We start from the raw sequence: 27,921 nt of genomic DNA on the forward strand, positions 1-27,921 counted from the left end.
GCTCCCCTCGCTCTTTTCAGTCCACTCCTATGAACGGAGTGGGTAGGACGTTTCTTTCCCGAGAGAGGTAAGTGCTATTTTCGACTAAATAACACAAAAAAATGTTGTCCTTAATGTCTATTTAGGTAATATTTGTTTGTGTAGCTCCATCACGATGTTTTTAAAAACGAGTACGCGACTAAACTCGAAACGTTTTTTGTTTCATTTTTTGTGACATTGTAAAATTAAAAATAAAGATTTTCCTTTCGCCTTTTGTTGAATGTATTCGTGTGATGTCACCGTTAGAAATTTTGGTCACAATGCCAAATTTAAGTAAACCGGCTCAGTTCATTGTTTCCAACGTCTCTCAATTACTTTCGTTTCGTCTACTCCAAATGACTTTTCATTTTCAGGAAGTCAAGCCACCCACTACTGAATTGTACTTGTCCCCGTATGTTAGGCTTTACGGTAAAAGTGAGCCAAGGATTTGTAGCGTTCTCGCTGTAAACGTTTCCGGGTTTTTTTTCTTTCTTTCTTTCCTTCTTTCCTTCTTTCCTTCTTTCTTTCTTTCTTTCTTTCTTTCTTTCTTTCTTTCTTTCTTTCTTTCTTTCTTTCTTTCTTTCTTTCTTTCTTTCTTTCTTTCTTTCTTTCTTTCTTTCTTTCTTTCTTTCTTTCTTTCTTTCTTTCTTTCTTTCTTTCTTTCTTTCTTTCTTTCTTTCTTTCTTTCTTTCTTTCTTTCTTTCTTTCTTTCTTTCTTTCTTTCTTTCTTTCTTTCTTTCTTTCTTTCTTTCTTTTTCCTTCCTTCTTTTTCTTTCTTTTTCCTTCTTTCTTTCCTTCTTTCTTTCCTTCTTTCTTTCTTTTTCTTTTTTTCTTTCTTTTTCTTTTTTTCCTTTTCTTTCTTTCTTTCCTTCTTTCTTTCTTTTTCTTTCCTTCTTTTTCTTTCTTTTTCTTTCCTTCTTTTTCTTTCTTTTTCTTTCCTTCTTTTTCTTTCTTTTTCTTTCCTTCTTTTTCTTTCTTTTTCTTTCCTTCTTTCTTTCTTTTTCTTTCTTTTTCTTTCTTTTTCTTTTTCTGTCACCCACCCCAGAAAAGTGTGAAGATGAAGTGTACCAAGTGTGGCTTTAAGGATTTGAAGAAGAAAGACAAGTTCTGCAGAGAGTGTGGCTTCAATTTGTTAGTCCAGCCTCCCAACAACCAAGGTGAAGGATATTTTGCTTTTCCGACAGCATATGCAAAAACTTGTCAATATATCTTTTGGACGGATATTCATTCACTTGCCACAAAAGGCAAAATGGTTTGAAATTGCCAAAATTAAGATTCTAAAATAGCTTTTTTTTTTTTAAATAGTATTTGTGTCTGCTGCATTCACCACATAAAAATTATTTCTATTTTCAAAGTTATGTATTGGTTTTGTATTAAAGAAAAAAATCCAGTTTTGTTGCTTTGCTTACTCCATGTGTTGAAATTTAATTTGCTTTAATCTTTAAAAGGAAATGAACCAGCCTCCTTGGTACCAGATTTGGAAGCTGCGACCGATACAACAGCAAAACACAACCATTCTGTAGACAACAAAGATTCTAACAAAAAGGTAACATTTCACTTTTCTTCTTACTAAATATCAGCATTGGATACATCTGCACGTTCAGTTGAAATAAGAAATATGTCCTTACAAATGAAAATGCTTAGGTTTGAATGTACACATTCAGAATAATTTGTTTCAAAGTCCAAATTGTCGACATTGCCTTGCTTAAATTGAAAAAACTAAGTGCATCATCTCTTATAAAGTTAACTAAAACTTTGCAACTTCTGAACTGTGAAGCGGACATGCTAACCAGTGCCCCTCTATGCCACCTTCATATGTTGAAATTAAATGATCAAATTGATTATTATATTATAATTAATTGATGAATTCATATTATTAATTAATTTCTTAATTATAAAATGTTTCACTTTTCTGTTTGTAGTCAAAAAAGAAAGCCCGGAAGAAAAAGGCACGAGAGGACCAGTCTGGTTCCTTTGCTGACAATACCAACAATAATGATGCGCAGACTGAAAACAGTCAGCCTGAAGTCACTTCAGGTCCGTATGGCGAAGAAGATAAAGATGAGAGCAAAGCACAAAAATCAGTTCAAGATTCAGGTACGACTCAGCACTCTGATGACAGCACAAGTTTCGATGCTAACTCGGGTGCAGGCGAGACTTCCGAGGCCGGCAACACAAATACTGAGGAGACCAAAAAAAGCGAGTCAAAGAGAGAGAACGGTCAAGCCGTGTGTGACCAAAACGCCAACGTGGACAACAAGGAAAGCGCACATGAGAAGGAACCAAAAGGGAACCAGCCTGGCACTGTAGAACAGACAATGATCTTTGGCCCCCAAGCTCAACCATCCAAGGTAACGCTTGATGCAAATGAGTAGCTCTGATCAGACAACGCGTTGTGTTCCTTGAAAAACATTCATATGCTCGCAGGTGCTTGCTCAAGACAGAGGCTCCAGCGTAGACCCACACAATGCAACGGAAGACATGGTGCTCCAAAGGTCTAATGCAAACTATCATTCCCAACATGCCACCATTCCAACTCAACCAACCGACGCACGGTTTGTCTCACTCAGATGGTTTTCGGTTGAGAATATTTCCCATGATAATGACAGTAATATGTTTTTCTCCTCAAAACAGACTCACTATTTACTTCCATGCCATCCTCTCAAAAGATTTCAAATTTAACCTCGGTGAAGATTTAATCTACATCAAAGCTGGGCCTCCTTTAGCAAAATGGGAAGACATTGCAGTGCAGCTATTTGTGACCAGGTAATTCTTCCAAAATAGTGATTTTTTTTTTATTTATTTTATTTTTTATTTCAGCCAGTACATAATCAAAAGTTTGCAAGTCAAAAATTGGTTCGTAAGTAGGTGCAGAAAATCGCGCGGCTCTGGTTCGTATCTCGAAAAGTCATCCTCATCCCAACCTCTTCATGCATTGATCAATGTTTGTTTTCTGTTTTGTGCAGGGATTTGAACGAGCATGGCTTTTTGGTCCAAGGCGTTCTGGAGACCAACAAAACACGCATTGTGTCGCAGTCAATACCTTACAAATATGTTGTCTACAAGAAGGCACAAGGAAAATCCATATTTGAATACATCTACAAAGAAAATTCAGATCAATCCAACACCAACAGATGCTTGTTTGTTAAACCTCACCTCCTCAATGAAGACGGTATGAAAAACCCTCACTCGTGCCTGTTATACTCATCAATTTTATCGTTTTATGCCTATTTGTTTGTGTTTATTTTTTCATTAAAGGGGAATGGCATCAATATGACGACATTGTGTGTGTTAAGCCAGAACAAGGCATAGTGAAACAATTGATTGAAGGAGTGAAAAATGTTTTGACTGGCCAGAGGAAACAACTGGTTCAAGGCAGAGACATAGCAGGGGAGATAATGATGGACACAATCTTTGATCTTCTCCGGACATGGACAGAAAAGAATTTAAAAACATTTCTAAAACAGCTGAGTCAGTTTTTTGATATCTATTCAAACCCATCTACACATGAAGGATCGCGGCACACGAAATGGACCTCCTTAAACTATGACGAGAACCATGTAAGTATAGAAATTTTGCTCTGGTATAGCCAAAATTGTCTTCTGAACCACTTTGCATTTCCCAGGTGCGGAATTCGATCAAGGACTTCATGTTGAAAAATGTGACTCCGCGGGTACAACCGAATGTAAATCCCCCCCCAAATAGTTTGTACATTGAAGACCCTCTGCGAGCGGCTGCGATCATGCTCTACGTGTGTGAACAGTACCGTATCAAACTGGACATTACCAACCGCCTCTACCTTTGCGCTGAGCTGTGTTTACCCAAACTAGACAAAAGTGGCTTCCTTGAGTACTGGAAAGATTTGTCACGGGATCTTGCTCTTCTTCCAAGGTATAGTGGCACCCTGTGATACAGTCAGAATCATTCCTGCCAAAAATTGCTTAAATGCCTTTATCTACTCTAACTAACCATCTTCATCCTGTTTGTGTTGTAGCCTGCCAAGCAGCTTGTGCTCTCTTATGAAATCTGTGAAAGACAGTGGGCACCCCCAATGGATTTTGGCATTACCCCTCTTTCACCTCCTCGACGGAAAGGATGTACAACCTTTTCAGGTGCTGACATCTGGGCATGGTCTGAAAGATCTTGGTTTGGGCGAAATTAACAGTGAAAGGGAAAGGAAGTAAGAACTATAATACGAACACTAACACCATGTGAGCGAGGGAGTGAGTGATCAACTTCTCACCGTCTTTCGCTTGTCAGGGACTTGCTCGAGGTGATGAAAGACAAGCGTCATTTGATGGAACTGGATCCGCTTGCAGCACGATCTGGATTTTACCTGATGTCACTCGGTGAATTTAAAGATTGCAGTACCAACATGAACATCCAACTTTTGGACATGCTCAATGTTTTCAGCCTCAAAGCACCAAGGAGCATCGGCTATCATAACTCTAAGGTATGCCATGATTAAGAATGACAAACCAAAATGAAAAAAAACCTGTAGTAGAAGTGAATGTGGACTGCTGCTGTTAACACACCACCTTGCTTCTGCATGCTTTGTTTTGTTGAGTTGTGTTGTGTTTGTGCCAGCTTGTAGAATTATGGCCCAAAAGTCCAAAAATCGTTTTGTTTCATTGGCGCAATAACATTTTTTCCTACTTGAGTTTGGGAGATTGGAGATTTTAAGTAGTGCCACTGGACAATGTTAATCATACACAGTATAATATTCTTGGGGTTTAAAATAATGGGTGATTTCTGGTTTCCCTTTCAGTATGTATCCGAATTTCTTTCTCACATCCAAAGCAAAGTCCTTGACATGAAACACAGGTAATTATAATTTTTATTTAAACAAAGCAATATTTAATCTTATATTATTTTTTTATCTTATCTTTTTTTTTCTTATCTTTTTTATTATTCAATATTTTTAAACATGGCAATATTTTTTCCCTATATTATTTTCCCGTGTTCTTCAATTTGCATATTGAACTCCACTGCATCTTTGGTAGTGATGTCTTGGAGGCTGATGCAAGATCGTGTCTGGCTGCAGCAGTTAAACTCTTTGAGAAGATTTGCAAAGGAGCCACGTCGTCCTACAAGGACATTCCTGTAGAATGCATGAAACTGGTTGCGTCCGTGTTTGATTTGGCTGTTCCATACATGCAACAGGTATGAAAAATGAAATTGTATGTGGAATGCCTTTCACATAGAGGTGGGTTGGCAATTTAAACAGAAAAATCATTTCCATATAGGAGGCTGGAGGAGATGGAAAGCTGCCATATGTAGAAGAGATCTCAAAGACAATGAGCAACATGCGCAAATGGATGAGTTCGCAATTCAAGGAAAATTTGCTATCAAGGAGTTTTTCATTTCGCAAACTTGAGGCTACGCAGGAAATGGAAGTGAGCACTGTAATGTTTTTTTAATTGAAATAACAGAAGTAAAGATGGACTCGCCTGTGACTCACCTGTCTTTTGGTTTTCTATTAAGAGCCACCATAAGTCTATCTTTTGATGGTAATAATGTGAACATGTTTTTTTGATCATCTGTTGGATGCATAGAAAAAAATCTATTTTTTATTTTATGCAGGTATGGAACCACATACTTGGAATCCACTTCAACAATAATAGCTGTCAGAATGAGTGGAGGCTGAAATTATCTTCAGATTTTGAGGGCAGGTATAAAAAGGTACAGCATAACGGCTTAATTGCACATCATTTAGATGCATTTTTTTTTTGACAAGTGGAATGTCTGCTGTGTTTGTTTTAAGGAAAAATCCGAGGATCAAATTAAGTTTTACTGCGCAAAAATAGAAAAGCTGGAAAATTCGCTTCAAAATGTGTCACCTATTATTGAGAAGTGTGCGCTCGAGGCTGTTACATCTGTATGCCAGGTATCCATATTTTGTCTTTGACAATTTTTGAGAACGTAGCCGAAAGATAAAGTCTCACCCTTATTATATGTCGGCTTCTTCATCCAGACCAAATCAGAGGTCCAACTGCTTGAGAATATCAAGATGAACAACAAATTTGTGAAAATTTTCTCAGCCATTCTCGAAAGTTCCTGGCCAAAGGATCAACAAGGAAATTATGAGGAGAAAGAAGAAGTTGTCCTTCAGCACCTTCTCATGTGGACTGGTGCCAAACACATTTTACAACTATCTGGTAATCCCTCAAACAGCTTTTCATTGATCAGCTTTGATAAATATGAACACCCAAACGTAATATACGGTTAGATTTGTGCTCTTATATAACCACCTATCAATGGCGGTCGGAGTCAGGAAAGGTGCTAGTGACATTCAGTTGTATCTCCTTTTCAGATGCAGAGGAAAACCTTTTTGACATGCTCACCTTGGATGCCAAAGACAGAGTCACTTTTGCCATGTCAATATTGGCCAACATCAAAACTCAGTTTATTAAGGGAAATATTCCACTGAAGCTGCTCCGAATGCTTGTGGCAAATCAAAAAGCCTTCATAGATCTCCTGAAGAGTGGTAATAGTCATCTCCTTTTCACAAATGGCAGAAAGATGATAAGATAGACTGACGTGCGCTTTTGTTTTTGTTTTGGTTTTCTCCAGAGGATACTGACAAAATGAAAAAACTTCTGAAGTATCGAGCAGGTGAACTTGATGCAGTAGACAAAGAGAAGAAGCAAGTGGATGCCTTGCTCACAATGATCCGCCACCTTGACGAATACATGGCGGGTATGAGGCTGAAGTTTAGTGTGATCAAACATTTGCAATGTATGACAAGTCTTTTTCCATCCCTTTTCTTTGCAGTTGATGTCGGTGAGATGGATGAGTTACAGCGTGTCAATATGGAGATGCTACCACTTGACCATTTTATGGAAGTTCATCCGTTTGACCAAATCCCCCCAGCTCTGGCTGGCGTTGTCACTTATTTCAAAATGAATGAACGCATCAGACACATGTCCGATGTTTTGTACAAATTCAAAGACAGCCACGTATTCATATTGTGCTGGAAAGAACAAGGCAGACTTCCTGAAGGAGACACCTTGGACGATAATCCCGTTGAGGAAGCGGTACCTCTCGAAACGCTGACATTCGACAAGCTTTGCGAGGATATTTTCGAGCCTTGCATGGACGATTTCAAGAAGATCTACAATGGTTTAAAAGATGGCAGTATCGGGCTAGAGGAGGTGAACCGGCTTTTCGGCAATTATAAGGGCAAGTACGCAGAGCTCGAACGAGACCTGGAGATCATGTGCAGGATTGACATGTCGACAGATAAGCAGTGGATTCACACCAGGCTTCAACAAATTGAGCAATTTCACGAACTGCGTCAAGCAGCGGATTCAGCTGAGGTCATCTTGGCCGTCAAAGAGACTCTCTGTCTTCAAGGAGACTTCAGTGTGCTGGAGACACTCTTGAATGTTGTGAGTTGAATGTCTACAACAAATCGATGCTATGCTACTTTTGCGTTTTCTTATTTTCCCCGAAATCAAAAGTGTAAAACTGTGGGAGCCCCATTAACGCTCCAATGTAAATGGCTGAGCAATCACGGTAATTTTGACGTTCCTGAAAAATAAGGGTTGTGGCGATTTCAAAATTTATGCCCAATGGCAGCAGTATTTTTCTCCTCAAATTGCTATTACCGTATTTTCCGCACTATAAGGCGCACCTTCAATGAATGGCCCATTTTGAAACTTTGATCATATATAAGGCGCACCGGATTATAAGGTGAGCCTTCAATGAATGGCCCATTTTAAAACTTTGTCCATATATAAGCCCGTATATTTGGACACGCCTGCCATAGTGGCTCAATATCGGTCCATAAATAAGGCGCACCGGATTATAAGTATAAGGCGCTTGTCGGCTTTTGAGATAAATTTTCAGGTGTGCTTTATAGTGCAGAAAATACGGTAATCATGTTTGCGTGTTTTTTCGCATGTTCAATAATAGTTTATTGGGTATTTATATTCAGAATGCTTTCTTGTCACACCTGAGGTTCCACTGACATTGTTGTTTTTATGGTTTTCTCCCTTCAGAGTCATGCAGACACTCAGGAGAAGGAGCTGCGGTGCATTGACAATGCCTTGATAGAAGCCAAAAAGGATCTGGTTGACATCACGGAGCCTCGTAGACTTTGCTTAAATGAGCTAAAACTCAGAGGCCATTTTGTAAAATGGGTGAAAGATGCACTGAAAGGTAACAAGCATGAGTTCGAATGAATAACCCTAAGCTCTTCTAGGCCAGGGAATTTAAAAAATGCCGACTCCTTTCAGATCTGAAGGACCTGAAGGTGTTTGTTGACCTTGCTTTCATCTCTGCGGGAGAGAACGACATGGAGGTGGACCGTGTGGCTTGCTTCCACGATGCCATTCATGGCTACGCTCCCGTCCTGTACGAGCTGCCACCAAATTCCGGTTTTCTGGCCTTCAAAGAGGTTTTAAAGAAACTCTGGAGTGCTCTCGACAAGGACAACAACCTTCCCAAAAAAATGGTAATGGGAAAAGATTTACTCCTTGTGATTAAGACATACATTTCACGACACAAATCTATTTTTTCTTTTCCAGCGTGACAGTGGCCGCCATTTGGAATGGCTGAAGACTGTTAAGGATAGTCATGGCTCAGTGGAGTTGTCTTCTATGGCTCTGGCAACAGCCATTAACAGAAAGGGCATCTATCGGATCCGTGCAGTGAATGGAAAAAAGGTCAATTGACAAATTCCAGGGTTGATTTCCCTGCCTGGTCGTATAGTGTTTGCCTGCTATTTGACATGTCACAATCATTCACATCACTTAGATTCATAGTTATACGGAAGCTATTTAATGCTATTTGTTAATTACGTCAACATACTGCTGGGATAGGCTCCATCACAAACGCGACACCTCGTGAGAATAAAACAGAATGACCGGCTCACTACATCACCAGGCCCTACCCCTTAAATTTACATAAACATCACACAGATGGTAACTAAGTTGTCTTTTCTAGAGATTTGATGTTTGCAATGTTTGGTGCATGTTCAAAATGTGTTTTCGAAAAATGAAATGTGTTTAAAGCATCGGTGTCAAACTCGAGGCCCGGGGGCCACATCATTTTCTGCGGCCCACGAAGATAAATTTGACATCTACTTTGTGTCATTACAAACTTTATTCACTTTTAAAAATGACAGCTATTGATCACTGATTTTTCAACTATTGACTGTGGTTCTGGCATATATTGTAATGCTCACTGTATCAGACAATTAGTCTGAATGTGTGCTTTTTGTGACAGGTAAGTCTGGACACTGTCTTAGAACTAGAAATTGTGGAGGAGGAGGAGGAGGAAGAGTGGGAGGCATCCTCTTCCTCAGAAGAGAATGAGGATGAAGAAGAGGATGAGGATGAAGAAGAGGATGAGGATGAAGAAGAAGATGAGACGCACGACTATTCCCTGGAAGATGTGCGGGAGCTGCAGAACAAACTGATGCTCATGTCTGGGAAAGGCGATCAGGGACAGCAGGAAGTCAACTACTTTGCAGAGGTACTGTATTTCTAGCAGTGACAGATGAAACAAATGGGGCACCGCACAAAACTGAATTAGGCTTTGCCAAAACTGCGATCCTCTATCAGCTATCTATCAGCTATCTATCTGTTTGTTTTCATTTTGTTTTCTTCTGACATTCTGATTTTGTTAAAAAAAAACAAAAAAAAAAACATTCGTATTACAATTTGGCTTTACGGGAGATCCCGCAATGTCATTTTTCTTCTAAAACATTTCATTCTCAGGTCTTTGCTGGTGTTCAAAGACTAGCTGAAGCTTTCATCGCTCTCTACACTGCTGGAAACCCTCTTTTCAGACATTGGGACGCTCAAGTCCACTGCTGCCTCAATGGGAATGTTAACATTGCGATGAACTTCAACCTTGGGAAAAACGTTCCTTTTTTGACCATTGAGGACAGCCTTCCTGAACTTTGCCTCAAAATGGAGAACTACTTGGCCCTTTGGATGGAATTCCTGGACACACAGCGATTTCAGCATTACTATTTGAACTACTTCACAGCAGAACAAATCTTCTTCCTATGCAGCAATATGTCAGAAGAACACGTCAAACGTGTTGATGATCAAGTTCTCATGATGCTGTCCTTTATCAAGTCCCACTGCACAGCCTCGGATGTATCGCGCGTGTGGCATGAACTTCAAAATGAAGTCCTCACACATCCACAAGAACAAAATGAGGAATCTGAGTTCCAGGAGATGAATGCTGAGGTACGAGCAAACAGATTTGAAAGTTTCAATCAGATATGGGAGGACTACATGAAAGACCCATCACACATTCTTGACATACAAAGTCTTGGAAAACTACTGGAAAGGCTGGCTAAGAAGGATGATGTTTCTGAAGAGCAGGTTGAGAACTTCATAAAGAGAGAACTCCCAAAAAGCATGGCAGCTGGAAAGCCAAACCTCCTTGTTTGCCCTCAGACGGCAGTGTTAACCTCTTGCATCTCCATTTATATGACCAGTCACGATCAGCCACTTCCAACTTACGACGAGGTCCTGCTGTGCGATTCCACTTCAACTTATGAGCAGGTGGAGCTTTTTCTTAGGCGTTGTCTCAGCGCAGGTTGCAAGGACAAGAAGATATACTGTCTCCTGTTCGGGGAGCTGCTTCCGTACGACGTGAGTTCTAAAGTTGAGAAGTTTTTTCAGCGCATGAACGTGCGCTGTACGGCAGACTACAGGCTTGTTCTTCTGTGTAGCTCCGAAAAAGAACATGCCTACCTTCCATCAGCTTTCAGTCAGTACAGGTCGCAGTTTGTACCTCAATTGCCACTGACCAGCATCCAAAAGTACCTCCAGCATCATTATGTGGTTCCGACCAATCAGTCAAGTGCAGCTGCTGTATTCAAAGATGGCCTCTGTGTTGGTACGGTCTCATCGGAAAGGGCTGGTGTTGGTAAGTGTAAGCCTGTTCACAATTTTGATCTTGCATCCAAATGCTTTTATCGTAATCAAAACAAGGTAGGCTACACCCAATATGCTGTTGTTTTTATTATTATTATTTTTCAAAATCTTGATATGAATTCATTTGGAATTTCACTATGGTGAAAAAACCTACTTCCGATCATAATTGTTTTCATAATTTCAGGTAAATCACTTTACATCGAGAGGATTTACCAATCACTGAAGGAAGCAACTGAGAAACGCGCAAGTAGGAAATGCATTCGCCTGATTGAACCCAGCGTCGATGAGCATGCCATCCTTCAGTCTCTTTTGGAAAGCGCCCGAGAGAACAAACTCACCGTGTTTCATTTTGACATCACTTCGTCGGTAATTGTTATAATTTGCGTTACATTTGACGTCCGCTGGTGCTTTTGTGTCACTCTGTATTTCTGCTGTTTTAAAAGGTGAGGAAAGGTATCCACGAGTTTCTCTTCAAGTTGTTGATTCTACGTTACCTAATGGACTCGGAGGGAAACACCTGGAAGTGCAGTAATAAGGATCTTTATGTCATTGAGTTTTTAGAAGAAACCGTCAAGCCAGGCAAAAATGCTTCAGCTCAGGTAGGAGTTTTGATAAACGGTCCTTTCACCAGAGCGCTTTGCTTACCTCGGGCTTTTCTTTGGTCTCCTTAGACTGCTACCGCTATCAGCTCATTCGCAGACGTGTTCCCCAAAATTATTTGCCGGCCACCGAAAGATGTCTTGGAGCTCGCAGTGAAGAAGGAAGAACATTTCAATGACAACCCACTGATGGACGTCAAAGTGTTCAAGAGTTCAGCCTTCCAGCGACCATACCAGTATCTCCGAAGATTTCGTGATAACATTAGCCTAGATTGGTTCAATTACAAGAGCAACAACTCTGAAGGTTCGGAGGTGGAATGTCTTCAGCTGCTTCTCATATACTGTGGCATTCCTGATCCTTCCTGGGCGGAACTTAGAAACTTTACTTGGTTTCTCAATCTGCAGCTGCAAGACTGTGAGAAATCTGTGTTCTGTGATGCCGTTTTGACAGGAGACATTCTCAATGGGTTTAAAACCTTTGTGGTGGGTTTTATGATTGTCATGGCAAGAGACTTTGCCACACCATCACTGAGTATCTCTGACCAGAGCCCTGGGAAATCACAGATGGACTTAAATAACGCCGAGGAGGACTTGGCTCCGTTTTTGATTCGAAAAAGATGGGAAAAGGAACCACACCCGTACATTTTCTTTAATGAGGACCACTCATCCATGACCTTCATTGGTTTCTATCTTCGACCCAATTCACAGAATGCATATGATGCAATTGATCCAAGATCCGGAACGGTTATCAAAACAAACGTGATGTCAAAGGAATTGTTTCAAGGACTGCACAATCAGGGTGTTCCTTTTAACATCAACTTTGATAGCCTACGCAGAAGTGAAAAAATACAGCGACTATGCAATGTTCTTGGAATCAAGAAGCCTTTTGACCCGGATCCAACATATGAGCTGACAACGGACAACATCCTGAAGATGCTGGCAATTCACATGCGTTTCAGGTGTGGCATACCTGTCATCATCATGGGAGAGACCGGATGCGGGAAAACAAGACTCATCAAATATCTTTGCGAGTTGCGCAGGAACCGCGTCGCCGCTGAAAATATGAAACTGGTCAAAGTGCATGGCGGGACATCATCACAGATGATTTACGCCAAAGTGAAAGAAAGCGAAGCTATGGCTTCCTCCAACAAACAAAAACATGGATTCGACTCTGTTCTCTTCTTAGACGAGGCCAACACCACAGAGGCTATAAGCAGTATCAAGGAGGTACTTTGTGACAAGACAGTCAAGGGGGTGGCTTTGGTTCCCAACAGTGGATTGCAGATCATCGCCGCGTGCAACCCTTACCGAAAGCACACCGATAAGATGATCAAGAGGCTGGAATCTGCAGGTCTTGGGTACAGAGTCCGGGCTGAGGAAACGGATGAAAAACTAGGCTCAATTCCTCTCCGCCAGCTAGTCTATAGAGTTCAAGCATTGCCACCAAGCATGATCCCGTTGGTGTGGGACTTTGGCCAGTTAAACGATCAGACGGAGGAAAAATACATTGAGCAAATTGTGACGAGAGTTGTGCAAAGTCGAGAGATTCCGCAGAAGTACTTCCAATGGATTACTCTGTCTCTCTCCTCCTCACAAAAGTACATGCGTGGAAGGAGTGATGAATGTAGCTTTGTTAGCCTGAGAGATGTCGAACGTTGCATGCAGGTTTTTGTTTGGCTCCATGACCACCACAGAGATTTCTTTGCAGAACTCAGAGAATTTGACCGGAGTCAAAACAAGAAAAAACAACGGGATCAAAATGAGCCAGAGGGACGAGATCCAGTATTGTGGTCTCTAATTATAGCCTTAGGTGTGTGCTACCACGCTTGCCTTGAACAAAAGAATAACTACAGAAACTGTCTCAGCAAAAGTCTGCCGTCATTTTACACTCCGGCAAAAATAAGGGAGGAAATCACACTGATGCAGGACTTACTCTTGAGTGGCGTGCCAATGGTGGAAACGATTGCAAGAAATGCCGCGCTCAAAGAAAATGTTTTTATGATGGTTTTCTGCATTGAGCTCAGAATTCCGCTTTTCTTAGTCGGGAAACCTGGAACCTCAAAATCTCTGTCCAAGACACTGGTGGCAGATGCAATGCAGGGCCAAGCTGCACACTCTGAGCTCTACAAAATGTTCAAGCAGATTCATTTGGTGTCCTTCCAGTGCAGCCCACACTCCACATCAGAAGGGATCATCAATATTTTCAAACAATGTGGACGCTATCAGGAAGGAAAGAATCTGGAGGAGTACATTTCAGTCGTTGTCCTTGATGAGATTGGGCTGGCTGAAGACTCTCCAAAAATGCCACTTAAAACCCTTCACCCATTGTTGGAAGAAGGTTGCATTGACGATGAGCCGCTGGCACACAAAAAGGTTGGCTTCATCGGCATTTCCAACTGGGCTTTAGACCCCGCAAAGATGAACCGAGGCATTTCTGTCTCTCGGGGTGATCCTGATAAGAAAGAACTGATTGAGAGCGCGGAAGGCATATGCTCATCTGACGTGATGGTCTTGGAGAAAGTCAGGGACTTGTTCACCTATTTTGCACGAGCCTACATAAATATTGTCCATAAGAAAGGCAAAGGATTTTTTGGCCTGCGTGACTATTACAGCTTGATTAAGATGGTTTATGCAATGGCCAAAATTTCCCAAAGAAAGCCCACCATTAAGCAGATCACAAAAGCCATTTTGAGGAACTTCAGCGGCAAAAATGATGTGGATGCCATGGCCGTCTTTAATGAAAATTTTTGCCTTGCATCCGACCCGGAGAACATCAGCGCCATTGAGTTTGTGAGAGAAAACATTCAGTCGGCTGGACAAGAGGAAGAATGCCGCTACTTGCTGATCCTAAGCCGAAATTATGCAGCCCTCCAGATCTTGCAGCAAACCTTTTTTTCAGAGATTGGTCAGCCCGAAATCATTTTTGGATCCAGCTTTCCTAAAGACCAGGAGTACACTCAAATCTGCCGCAACATCAACAGAGTCAAGATCTGCATGGAGACCGGTAAAACTGTTGTGCTTCTGAACTTGCAGAACCTTTATGAAAGTCTCTACGATGCCCTCAATCAATATTATGTCTACTTGGGAGGGCAGAAGTATGTGGACCTTGGCCTTGGAACCCACCGTGTCAAGTGTAGGGTGCACAACAACTTCCGGCTTATTGTCATTGAAGAAAGAGAGGTGGTCTACAAACAGTTCCCAGTACCTCTCATCAACAGGCTGGAGAAACATTATCTGGACATCTACACCGTCCTGACAGCAGCCCAGAAGAGGATGGTCGAGAAATTAGATGAATGGGTCAGACGCTTTGTTTCAGTCAGCAATCGCATTGACTTGAATCAGACGTACAAGTACCATCCATCAGACGTCTTCATTGGCTACCATTCAGACGCTTGCGCTTCTGTGATCCATCAAGTGATCGAAAAGACAAAGGATGATTTGGAAATCGTCGACGCTGAGCAGAGACTTCTCCAAGAGGGTAAATTTGTACTGCTCAGGTGTGCCACCCCGGATTCAGTGATGCGGTTGGAACAGACCGATCTTCCCAATGGAGAAAGTGAAGAACTTGCCAATGTCTACTTTGAACATCAGAACAACAACTGCCTGGTTGAGTTCATCGTTGCTCATACAAGACAGGAAGTCCATCGCGTTGCCTCCTTCACAGAGGTAATGTTCACGTACCAGCGCCTGAGAGTTCACTCTCTCAACTCTGAAAGCTTTTTTTTTAATAACTGATTTGCTTTCCAAACTACAGGTCACAACGTTCTCCAGACTTCTCACTGCACCCGACTTAAAACCATTGGAGGATATGTTGCAAAGTGTCACGCTTCTCTCACTCCAGCAGTTTGACGCGGAACACCTCTTCTTGAAGGAAATCAGGTTTGTGGATAAAATGGCTTACATACTATTATCGACACACCTCATCCGTGTTGAATGCGCCAAATAAGCAAAGAATTCATAAAATGCTGTGTTAAAATCCAAGTAAAAATATAAATTAAGATATTTAAAAAATATTAACTTCAATTAACATTATTGTTATATATTATTAAATAAATCAATCAAATTTTTAGATTATATAAATGAGATTATTATTAATTAAATGTATATACTACATTGCAAAATAAGCAAAGAATTCATATGTTGAAGTCCAAGTAAAAAGATAAATTAAGATATTTAAAAAATATTAACTTCAATTCACATTGTTATATATTATTATATAAATAAATCAGATTACTAGATTATATAAATGAGATTATTATTAATTAAATGTATAGACTACATTTGACTTTTGTTAAGTCTGAAGCAAGTAAACAACTCCTACAAGGATGTGGTTGCAAGCTTTGGAACTGACCATTTTCTTCGACTTGTATTGTTGAGATGATGAAGGCAGTCCAATGTTGTTCTCGTAGAAATTTCATCACCGCTGACAAACAAAACTTATACGAAGGACCCGGTGACAAGGTCCTCATCGTGCAGAGTGAATTCAAGGAGGCCACTCATAGTCTCCATCTAATTGCATCTGCAAAGTAAGCAGCTATCATTTTGGGCCATTTCCATGTACTTGTGCTACAGTACTGAACTTTTGCTGCCTAATTGTCAGGTATTCCGCTGTAAATGAAATCACCAAGATCACTCAAGATGGCTTGGACTCCAGGGTTTTCGTCTACTTTATCACCAGGCTTCCAAGGGTTCAAGGAGGGACTTGCTATGTTGGATTTCATGGCGGTATGGTCGCTAATTAGCATTTTGTCGTAAATATCGAAAGTCATTTCAAGACATGTGAATCTTGACAGACCCCTGGACGTCGGTGCATCTAGATGACCTCAGAAAGCCAAAGGACATATTCACAGCCGTTAGAAAACTGCAAAACACAACAATTTGTCAGCTGTTTGAAACAAACATGAACCAACCTCAAGGTGGGAGAGATTTATTTTTTATTTGATTGATTTAAAACATTTGGTGGTGCTAAACGAAGTCTTTTAACAGCTCTGGAGGCGGGTGAGGCGGGAGAGGTTGGTGATGCGAATGAGGAGGAAGCAGACACAATGGATGTGGAGCATGTAAGACAAACCTCTCATTTATGTGTTTTGTTTTTATCATTTGCTTCAGTGTTGAACAAGGGCCACGATCTGCTATTTTCAAGTTTTATTTTTAAATGCCAACCTCAGGGTGCTTTAGAAATGTAACGATTGATTATTATTTAGTTCATTTAGCTTTTGATCGCAAAATAAATGATTTCTGGGTGCTTAACATAGGGTTCCTGGAAACCACACCCCTCATCATTATTTTGACCACATTGTAAATCAATATAAATGCCGAAGAATCCATTCATTCATTCAACCCAAATTTGAGCTGGATAAAATGGGCTCAATTAATGGAACCGCTTTTGTTGACTACACAATGTTGTTATTGTGCAGAACAAAGATGACACTGCCCTGGACACCACAGCATTGGTGCGGAGCTGTGTGCAGAGTGCAGTCGGCATGCTCAGGGATCAGCAAGGCCGGGGCTGGCGCAGCACTCAAAGACTTGAGACTCTTCTGATTCTTCTCAGTGACACTGACCAAGTAAAAGGTAGTGTCCGCTTAGTACATTTTTGCTCGTGTCCCTGGTTAACATTGGTGCCGTTTATTTGGCAGGTGACTTCCTGCAAATTCTGAAGAACCGTCTTTACTTATTGCTAGCAAGTGAGAGCAACTTTTCATCCGGCTCAAGCAATTGGGTCAATCTGGTGGCTTCTAATATTGACGCTTTACAGGAAGGAGGTACATTTTGGTGAGTGGCATCCTCGCACAATACAACATTTGTCTTTAGAAGTTTTAACTTTATTATTATTATTATTATTATTATTACAGCCACTCTTTATGGAAACGCATTCAGGCCGTGGTGACCCCTGCCTTGGCTCAACTGGTTTCAGTCATTGACGCTGACCAAAACCTGGACATCTTACTGGAAGACCAAAGTCCCTCTGTGAAGAGGTTGTGGTTACACATCTTTGCAGATGACAAGTTGCTGGAAATTCCACAGCCATCTCTTGAGTAGGTGGACATCATAGCCTTCAAAATCAACCCAACAAATACGTCCCTAGCAACATTGAGTGATTTCATTTGAGTTATATAGACTATAGATTATCGGCATAGACAAGATTATCATCCGAACACGTTAAATAAACTTTATTTATGAATTTTTCATTAATTAATGATGACTTCACTTTTATATTTGGTACTGGTTAGAAAATCACAAATATTGGTGTGGCAGTTTTACATTTTGAGCATGAGAGCAGTTTTGGAACTTTCAAATCTACTTTCTTTATCGTGCATTTTCGCCCTCAAACAGTTCAGAGACAAAAACAATTCCTGTACGAAGCTACATCGCTCAAGGCAGGGACTTTACCTTCAACATGCCTTTCTGTGGGAGGATCAAGCACTACTTAGAGGAACTCTGGGTTCATGCGCGTCAAAATGAAGGTATTGATCCATTGCAGAGAGATTGCACTTGTTGATCTTTAGACTTTGGTTCACCCTGAATTTCTCTTGCTAGGTCATACTCAAAGATTCATTGATTTCTTTGCCAAAACATCATTGGGACAATACATAGCAAAAGACACCCCAGAGATGCAGAATGAGTTCTTTGATCGTTACCTGTGTGGTTTTCTCTTCTTGACTATTAATGTCAACCGTCAAGTGGATTTGAAGGTTGGAGTATTTGCAACATTGGTGACATCAATTAGTACATGTGTACATAACCATGCATTCATCCATGCTCTTTGCACGCTTTAGCTGTTGCATGCAGCTTTGAACAGCTGTGTCAATGAACTACGCCAGCAATTTAATGACAACGATGCAGTTCCGGCGCTTCCGTGGGTCCATGCTGCCTATCACCAGTCCAAGAACCGACTCCAGAACCTATTCAGAATGGTCTGCCTTGAACCGCAGGTGACTGACAACCTCTTAACAACTCCTGAATTCACGGATGGAGTTGAGCTGGTGAGTTTTGTATTGTTGTGTTAAGTGTGTATAGTTCAATTCAAGTTGCAAAAATTGGTGTGCAATAGATGTTGCATTCTGTTTTTTTTTTTTTTTTTTTACTTTCCTCTCATCACATTATCTAGAACCGTGTTTCCCAAACTTTTTAGAGTCCATTTTTGAAATCTGAAAAAATATCTCACGGCACACCGCCAAACAAAAATTTCATAAATTGTGTCATGTATTCAAGGTGCTTGATGTGTATGCGGCTCTTGTTTGCCTGGAATACCTGGAACCTGGACCCCTGGAGACAAATGCCCAATGGCAAGCCTGGGTTAGACGAGTGAACAAACTCAAGGTCCCGATTGAGCTGGTCTGCTCGGAGGAGAGTGTAAGACACTACCGAGACAGGAGCAAGACGATTGCCAGCCAAGTTCGGTAAGTCGAAATGAAATGAAAGAAGCTTTTAAACAAAATGAATTATTTACTTCTACTTCTCAGCGCTCGCTGGAATCGGATATTTTCACTGTCCTTATTCGTGGAGCACTTTGAGACGCAACAGAACGAGATAACACCTTTCGTGATGAAACACATGAGACGACTCAACCAGGTTGGTGAGAGTTGTGCGCCAGTTTAACGGATAAAGTCAGGCACTATGAAGAGGAATGAACTTTTCTTTCTCAGGCTCTCGAAAACAATTCTGACCTTAAAAGTCAGCAGCCGTTCGAGGCGATGATTCGCCTGCTGAAAACCTGCAAAGACGAAGCTGTCCAACAAGTCTTCAGGTAGCATTGACTGCTCATCATCAGTGTCTCGTATTGTCTTCTTGTCTATGAGTCTGTTTTTATTTGCTCTGTCCAGGTTCAGTTCGGTCCCTTGGTGCTCGCTGTGTCAAGGAGACCCACATGATCCCGTCTGTTTGCCCTGCGAGCACATCTTCTGTGTCTCATGTATCAAAAAGTGTCTGGTCCCCTGTCAGATGCATGTCTGTCCTCACTGCAAGCAGGCACTTCCTGATGACTTCACCCCTGTTCCCTCTGAAGACTTACGGTTGGTGATAGTAGAACTTGGATTCATTTCCAAATCCCCATGAAGTGAACCTGTTTGCAGCAATTATTTTATAACATATGTATTTTTCCCTACTTTCATACTCTTGTACCTTCTGTGCAGGGTTCGAGTTGAACAACACGCTTTGTTCAGGAATCAGTGCAATGCTTTCTTCATCGACTTAGTGTCGAGCGTGTGCTTCAAGGACAACTCTCCACCATGCCCAGTTGTCATTCACCACTTGCTGTCTTTTCTTTTGGTGGAAGCCAGTGCTGCTCCTATTCTCACCGGTACCTACTTTCTTATTCTGTACTCATTCATGTTTGGAGTTTCCAGACATTTTTTTCAATTTTGCTAGTCCATCTTTAACATTCATTAGTGGCCTGGGCACCCATTAATCATTATCAATGCGTCTTTTTTTTTTTTTCAAGCAGAACATAACCGTCTCAATCATTTACGATGTCTCTTTTTGACGAGCATTTTAACGCTGCATTGTTCTTATCTTCTCAGAAAATTGGCAAACAACAACCAAGGTGCTCTCTCCGTTTGATGACTCTGCGGATAAAAACCCAGTGTTTCGATCAGGTCTGCTTAAACTTCTGCTGAAGTACAGGTGGGACATACCAACGTTTTTTATACATTGTAATTTATTTTTTGTACGTCATGGACATGGTAGTATAACAATGACTTAAGCTGGTAGCTTTTTTGGTAACTACATGGTACCTGCAAGCTTGTCTTTTCTTGCTCACCATCTGTCCGTCTGTCTGTCCACGCCTAAGTGGTTACCACACACATAAAGATTAGTGATCATAAACGTCGACGAAGTTTACAATTATCGGCCCTGACTTGGCAGTTTCTCATAGCATGAGGTAATTTTTTGGAAACATCAGCAAATCTGGCCAGGGCTAACTTCGATTGAGCTTTTTTTTTTCTCACGTCTTGCAAATTTGTCAATGTTATTGGAATGTGTTTACCCTGCTTAACCAGGCCATGAATTTTACTCCCTCACAGTTTTGATGACGTGAAAGATTACCTGCAGCTACACCTACTGGCAGTCGAGCAGTGCCACATACTAGAGAAAAAAGAGAAAACCAAACTGTACTGTATCTACTTGGATTGCCTGCAGGTATACATATTTATTTGTTCCAATTTTAGTTTGGAAAAATAAAACATTTAAAATCACTCATTCCAACAAATAAACCTGATGTTTTTCTGGAAATATAAGTAATTTTTTCCCCCCAATTTATCATTTACTTTGTCCTGATGTTTTTATTATTGTTTGCAATGCCTCAAGTTTTGGATGTAGAAAAGAGTGCAAGATCTCATTTCACTCCACAATAGCTAATTTCTTATCGATTTTGTTCTCTCATGGAGGATGCCATGTTTGAGACTTTCCAGTTCAGGTCGGACACGGACAAGCAGGCGTGCATGTGTCGCGAAACTCCCTTTCTGAGATGGGTCCCGCAGCAGCTTGGCCCATTGACGGAGGAGACGCTGGTCACAGTGGAGTATCTGCAGCTGGTGGCGAGAGTGCGCATGGACCTGGATTTAGCTGCGACTATCATTGCTACCGGTGAGTAATGCGATATATGATGACCAACTGCTGCTGTGTTGTGATTGAACAATGCTCACCCGTCACGACAGAAATGCCGGACAGAGGAGAGCCGAGTCAAAGCGACCCCTTCCTGGAGAGTGTGGTGAACTTGTGTAGTCGCGGTGGCAACAATTGGTATCGTGTCTACTTGGTTCGTAAAATAACCAGCCAACGCGGAGTGGAGTTTGCCCAAGAGCTCCTAAAAACGAATGGCAAGCACTGGCTATTTCCTGAAGAAGTTCAACAAAAGGTACGGTTGTCCGAGATGATGATTTTTTTTTACTTTGTAAAATCAGTGGTGGGAAAAGTTTGACCCGGGGGCCCACATACGGCCCACTTCCTTCTTACAACCTGTACATTTTTAGATCAAAAGTCCTGTGATTTTCCCCTAAAATTGAGTCATTTATTGGCTTCATATATTTCATTTGAATCCCACTTAGGATGGACAACCCATCCTAGTTGACCAATATCTTGTGTACGGGGAGCCCTACAAGAAAATCAGAGATGCATTCTCAGATGCAATCGTAGCCAGCCAGTTGGACTGCCTCGATAAGATTTGCCAGGTAGGTAATAATGTTTTTTGTTTGTTTGATGTATTCACTGGAATTGTACTCGTTTGATTTGGCTTTTAACTTTTAGGAGTGCACAACTTCACCACAGAGGGCAACGGTTTACCTGCTCTTGGCTCTGCACAAAGAAGTGACCAACTTCTTTAGAAACGAGAATGTATGTCTGCATCAAGATACGGAGGTACTGTAGATTCCTAAATAAAGAGCAAAGCAAGCGTTGGCGAGGTCAAGCGTGACTTATTTTGTCTTTCTTTGTTCACCACTTCCAGCTTTTCTGTGCCCTGATGAATTTCATTGACACTTCCAAAGTGCTTGCTAACCCAAAGGTCAAGGCCTTTGCTCGTGCTCTGGTAACCAACCATCCTGGGCCTTTGGAGGTCACGTCTGGAACATCCGGGGACTATTGTGCTTCCTTGGCATTGGCTGTTCACCTGGCTGCTGTTTTGCTTTGCACAAACCAAATGATCGTAGCACCTCTGCAACAGCTAGCAATTGAACCAAACACCATGCAGGTACTGTAGAACCTTTTAGAGCAGGATTTCTGTGTCCAAAAAATGGTGCAAACATAATTACAAACAGATGTCGAAACTGATTTGTTAACTGGAGAGGCTTTTAAAAAGTTTAAGCTAACAAGTCGGCACAGGTCTCTTTTTTGTTTGAGAATAAATTATTTTGAGAAAGGCGCATATCCAGATGATTTTTTTTTGTGAAGACAAAATGTAAGCTGTTTATTTTTTACTAGCAATGGTTTAAGATGGATTTGACGGGATATTAAAGTTATTTGAGATAGTAGATTTCATCGTTTCGTCTGTCCACAATAGGCCACCTTCTTGCCTACCATGCCGCAGGACAAGTTAGCAGAGGCTCAACAAGCTCTGGGGAATTCAGAACCACTCACGTGGTACAGTAAGTTTACTTTTTTTTTATCTCATTCGTCTATTAGTCTGATTTAAAAATAATTCATATGATAACATATCAATTCTGAATTATTTTCTTATCATAGCGTGTCCAAATGGTCACCCCTGCACGGTTGGAGAGGTTTGTTGTTTTTATTCTCTTCCAAAGAGAATCTCTTTCTGCATCTCTATTTGTTTTCATATTCCATTGTGGTTTTTTTTTTACCTTCTTCTCATCAGTGTGGCAAACCTATGGAGGAACAGACTTGCCCTGACTGTCAAGCCCCCATTGGTGGGTTACGTCACAAAGCCGTGAAGGATTTTAGGGAACTCGAGAGCAGGTGAGTGGCCGACATATATACATAGTAATTCACTCTTATGAATTCAAATTTATAATCTTGAAAATCCTGGAGAGTGTAGTAGCAGAGGCATGACCTCCAAAGGTTATGTACAGCACCTTTAGCATCATTGCGCGTGTTTTGTTTTCAGGAGTGACCGCACTGAGACGGGCCACATACTTGGCGACCCTGGTCGAAGGGACAATGCAGACATGATGGATACTAAGCACCTTTCCCCTGTTCCCTTCACAGTCATTCGCATGCTTACCCATTTAGCTATGCTGGTCGGCACCTTCAACCACTCACAGGTGTCACCAACAAGTTTTTTGGAGCATGCTTGGCGAAGATGAATTTCATACTGATGTCTGTGTTTTGACAGGCTATTGCTTCCATCATCAACCCTCCAGTCACTGAGCCGTGTTCATTTCTACTGGCTCACCTGAAGAAAGACAAGGAGCATCTTGGTAGAAGTCTGGGCAAAGGGACAGATGACACAATCGGCGCTGCTCACCTGCTCATCAGTGGCCTCCTGGAACCTCAGCAGAGCTGTAAAACAAAACCTAAAACTAACCTTTCCTGAATACTTTATATTCTCAGTTGTTCCATTTACTGTATATATAACACACACATTCTTTAACCTTTAATTTCTTTTTTTAGTTACTTATTTGAATTTGGACAATACATATAAATCAATATGTCAGCAAAAGCATCAATGTAAATATGCCCAAGTTAGCACACTAGCTAATTTTCATCCATTGTTAGGGCGTTACTGCGGTTCCTCACTTATGATGGGCTTTTCTAAAAGGTCTGAAACGATACATTTCAATCAAGCATTATGGAATAAAGGGTGTTGGGATTTCTGAGTTTCTACTAAATTCCATTATTTAAGTTTACTCGTGAAAACTTTATCTATCTGCAAAATGGTCCAAGGGGACGTGGTAATATTTTTGCATGATTTTTTTTTTTTTATCTGCTTTCCATGATTTAATCCTGTACTTTCAGATGACTCTTGGAGACTCTCCACCAATGGCAAAAGAAATGAATGGGAGACACAAATGAGCCTCTGCATCACACCCAACCTGAAGGTAGCTTCCGTTTCGGTGATGTAAGCAGCAGTAATGTTCAATTTCACAAATTCCACTCGCCGCCCTGCAGCATTTGGACAACCGACTGAAGGAAATGAACGTATCCATCCAGACGGACTCTCAAAATTCTGGCAATCCCATCATGTGGCTACTGAGAGACAATCCAGCTTCTTTTTTGCCTTCTCTTCGAGTTGATTCCTCCCTCCATAGTTCTGCAGTGTGGAGCTGCAAGGAGAAAGTGTCTCTGCAGCATCTTAACCATGCGGTGGAGCTGAACGATGGCAAAGACACCCTTCCTGTGCTCTGGAGATTTCTTAACAAGGTTAGTAAATGAAATCCCGACCTACACTGAAAACACGGTTGAAGAATGAACGCTGGATCACTTTATCATTTCAGGAAGCAGAACTGCGACTGGTGAGGCACCTGCCTGACATTCTGACTCTCCACAAAGAACTCCTTAAGCAGTTTCTAAACATCACAGAAGATTCATGCGGCACCATCGCCCAGTTCCTCAACAGCCAGACTGGTACTGGAACAGCGGCTCCACTCACATCCATGTGTCTTGTGTACATCATTTTTGTATATTTGACATCTCTTTGCAGGTCCATTCACAACGCAGTACAGGAAACACATCGACACATTCCTTACGACCTGGAATCAGCTCAGATCCTCTTTGGCAACCTATGGTGAGTCCTAAAACCATCGCTTGTACATGCAACAAGTTTGACTGTGTCAGCTGACCTCAATGGCATTACCAGGTGATATCAGAGTGCCCGCCGAGTTCTGCCAAAATGACCTTGACACCGAGAGTGACCTCAAGGTGCTGTTACCGCAGCGGCACGGCCCCGGGTTGTGTTCCACCGCCCTGGTTAGCTACCTCATCGGCCTGCACAATGACATGGTCAGATGTGTGGACAATCACACGGGAGAAAAGACCAGGTGAGGATGCTCATTATTTTATTATTCATAAAAACATTTAATTTCCACATAATTTTGAGCTTTCCAGTGTATATTAAGTTTCGATGCAGCCGCGGTTTTCCATTCCGCTGCTTGTAGGAAAATGCCGGAAAGAAAATGTAAATTACAATGACAGTTTTAAAAAAAAAAAATGCTTTTGTTGGGGTTTTTTCCCCCCTTTATTTCACCTGACAGCTTTAAACAGTTTTTTTTCCCCCAGCATTGATTGCCTCATCTTTTCCACAAATATTTTTCTTTGTAGGTGAAAAGGAAAACAAATGCTTCATCTTGGGAAATGTTTTGTCAACAAAAATGTTCAGTATGTTAACCGAAGCGTAAATAAAAGCCTAAATATATATATATATTATTGTTAATACAATTCAATGTATTAAAATGAGCCCCCCAAACTTTGATCTCACTTAATAGAGAAACCAATTGGATAAATTGGCAGCCGGTAAGCAGAGCACGTCAGTGGGGCCTTAAAAGTGTGTTTTTGTTTTGTGTTGTGTTGTTTGATTTTTGTTTCCTTTTGTTTTGTGTTATTTTGCTTTTGTTTAGTTTGTTTGTTTTGTTTATTCATATTTGCATTTACCTTGCTGTGTGAGTAGCGTATTTTCCGGACTATAAACCGCCAATTTTTTGCATAAGCTTTCCTATCTATGGATTTTTCATGATTTTGATCATGTTGTATAATGTGTGCATATTCTCTTACATATGGAAATTAAACAATACAATTATATTTAGGTGCGGCTTATAGTCCAGAAATTACAGGTGTATATAATTTCTGTATGAAAAGAGTGGACTAATTTTTTTTTTCCCCCTCACCCAGCTACGAGGTTAGCCCTGTAGATTTGACAGACCAACATGTAATCCAATACGAGCTGGACAGGGATCTGATGCCCCTGGTCCTCGCCAACACCCAGTACAGCGTGGAAAGGGGCCAGGAGACCCTTCGCGAGTACGATTTGCCCAGGATCCAGAAACAGATTTTCTCCCGCTTCCTTCTGGGCAAACCAATCATCAACCTCAATGTGAGAACAGAGCCCCGCTTTTTTTCTTTTTTTGCGGCCCAATCGGGTCAATTTCTCGCACTGGCCACAACTCTCAATTTACTCGCAAATTTGTCACCCGTTTAGTTGAAGCTACCATCTTTGCATAAATGACAACCGATAGTTTGTTGTAACTTGTGCCTTCAAGTAGAACAACATTAATTTGTTACTCCCAAAAAAATGAACACATCTATTATATGTAGCGCATCCATTTATTCCAGACAAAAGTATTCAGCCAGGCCGTGGCACTGAAATGCATTTCTCCCCTTCTATGTCCGTCCCTTCAACTACAGGGCATCCCAACACTTGTGAACAGGCCCGACCGCAACTATAACATCCTGAAAAACGTCGGAGAGAAAGTCAAACAAGTGAGTCAGGCTGCCGGCATCATGAAAGCATCACGCAGACGTCTACCGAGCATTGACAACTTGTATGCCAACAGGAGCCTCTCACCACCCAGACCATGTTGGCAATGGCCAAGGAGCTCCACGACTACAGCGAGGCATGCGAGGCCGTGTCCATTTTGGAGTTGGCCCTGGGATTCCTCGCCACGGATGGGGGAGACTCTCACATGCGGCTGTCCAGCTACCTGGAGGACGTACTGCAGATGAGAAGCCAGATATCGGACAGTGTCTTCAAGGTGGCCGCAACTCATCATTGTTTCTTGCCTTTTTGCCCTGTTATACAGTATTTTCAATGAGGCCTTTATTTTGTGTGCCACAGGTCCTGAGTTGGTGCTATTTGAAACATTGTGTGGCCTTGTGGCAAATGCTGAACTCTCTCAAATCGGAAATTATGCTGAAGCTCAATATGGTAATGCTTGCAACAACTAGTAGGCAAGCCAGCAATGTGCTTACAATAGATTAGTATTTTTCAGTTCAGTTTTTATTCATCACTTGGAGTTAGCTGTAGTATTAGTTTGACCTCATGTATGATATTAATTGACAAAAATTAAGGATATTTTTGTAAAAAAAAAAAAAGGTTTTATAAACCTGTGGTTTCATCTAGTTTTTATTGAAAAAAAAAATATTAACAAACTTTTTTTATTTATTTGAGCTTTAGTTATGTTGACAGTCTCCGTCAACTATAATAACCTTGGTGAGCACTTGGATTTCTTCTTCACTGTTTGTTTCCCTACAGGATCCTTTTAAAAACGTTTGCATGGAGTACAAGCAGACCCTCGGTGATGATGAGCGCCGACTACTGAGTTCTTTCTTCTATGGGAGCAGCACAGACACCTTCCTGCTGGAGCTCCATGACTTGCTGGTGCTGGAACTTAAGAATCGCAAAGCACCAGAGGAACGCAATCCAGATTGGAGGTACTTTAATGACTTGGTGCAAAAGCAGAAGGTTACCCTTTTTATTTTTGGTCGTGAACATATAGCAAAATGTGATCTTTGTTTTGTGTGAGTGATGTCATGAGCTGATGTTTTTATCTCTTCAAAGCCTGATAGAGATTCTGGACCCTTACCTGGAGGACAAGTACCCGGATTTCCCATCAGAAATCCGCCTCTCTCATTGTGTTGAAACATGGAAGTTCATCACTGCCATCAAGAAAGAGCGTATTAGCAGGCAAATTGGATAATGGAATGTTTTGTGCCTTCACTTTTTGCCATCATCCTTATCTGTGACTGTTGAAGATCATTTGCACTCCACTCCACAGCAGAACCTCCCAATTACAAATATCATCTGTTGTTTGCTGGTTGACTTTCAGACAATATTTGGAAAATGGGCAGAAGTGTGAATCTTGAGGTTCTGCTGTGGAGAATTAGACTTTTTTTTAAAAACACCTTGCAGGCTGTCTAGTGATAAAAAAAAATTATGCAGCAAACGATTGTCACTTTTGCCTTTGAGGATTGTTATCAATATTTTGCCAATAAAAGTTGTTTACATTGTTCACTTG

General features: G+C 41.2%; 1 protein-coding gene across 2 annotated transcripts; it reads left to right on the top strand.

Annotated features, from left to right (window-relative positions):
- LOC133169905 (E3 ubiquitin-protein ligase rnf213-alpha-like) lies at positions 1-27,915 on the top strand. 2 transcript variants are annotated; one of them, XM_061302427.1, is made up of 67 exons: positions 1-67; positions 1,064-1,175; positions 1,467-1,564; positions 1,941-2,369; positions 2,446-2,573; positions 2,653-2,784; positions 2,985-3,190; positions 3,277-3,578; positions 3,644-3,909; positions 4,013-4,198; positions 4,279-4,471; positions 4,787-4,842; positions 5,022-5,181; positions 5,265-5,414; positions 5,602-5,700; positions 5,783-5,905; positions 5,993-6,176; positions 6,332-6,505; positions 6,592-6,717; positions 6,793-7,409; positions 8,022-8,181; positions 8,259-8,476; positions 8,550-8,687; positions 9,250-9,498; positions 9,744-10,911; positions 11,104-11,285; positions 11,363-11,518; positions 11,591-15,184; positions 15,273-15,397; positions 15,928-16,044; positions 16,119-16,243; positions 16,312-16,434; positions 16,505-16,578; positions 16,936-17,092; positions 17,158-17,293; positions 17,374-17,556; positions 17,855-17,985; positions 18,059-18,213; positions 18,298-18,504; positions 18,734-18,921; positions 18,985-19,093; positions 19,168-19,268; positions 19,345-19,533; positions 19,654-19,820; positions 20,041-20,143; positions 20,542-20,656; positions 20,905-21,103; positions 21,175-21,374; positions 21,565-21,687; positions 21,764-21,874; positions 21,963-22,205; positions 22,515-22,599; positions 22,697-22,731; positions 22,830-22,930; positions 23,079-23,235; positions 23,307-23,475; positions 23,930-24,012; positions 24,083-24,334; positions 24,409-24,538; positions 24,615-24,698; positions 24,771-24,951; positions 25,799-26,000; positions 26,312-26,386; positions 26,461-26,658; positions 26,742-26,831; positions 27,159-27,337; positions 27,465-27,915. In XM_061302427.1, exons 2-67 carry the CDS (start codon positions 1,076-1,078, stop codon positions 27,601-27,603), a joined length of 15,135 nt encoding a protein of 5,044 aa, XP_061158411.1. In that variant the 5' UTR covers positions 1-67; positions 1,064-1,075; the 3' UTR covers positions 27,604-27,915. The 2 variants fall into 2 exon arrangements, with proteins under 2 accessions (XP_061158411.1, XP_061158412.1); XM_061302428.1 differs by having other exon boundaries at positions 21,764-21,850.
- The last annotated feature ends 6 nt before the right edge of the window (positions 27,916-27,921 follow it).

Source organism: Syngnathus typhle, linkage group LG17 (genome assembly GCF_033458585.1).
Source record: "Syngnathus typhle isolate RoL2023-S1 ecotype Sweden linkage group LG17, RoL_Styp_1.0, whole genome shotgun sequence".
In the NCBI taxonomy this organism is placed as follows: domain Eukaryota; kingdom Metazoa; phylum Chordata; class Actinopteri; order Syngnathiformes; family Syngnathidae; genus Syngnathus; species Syngnathus typhle.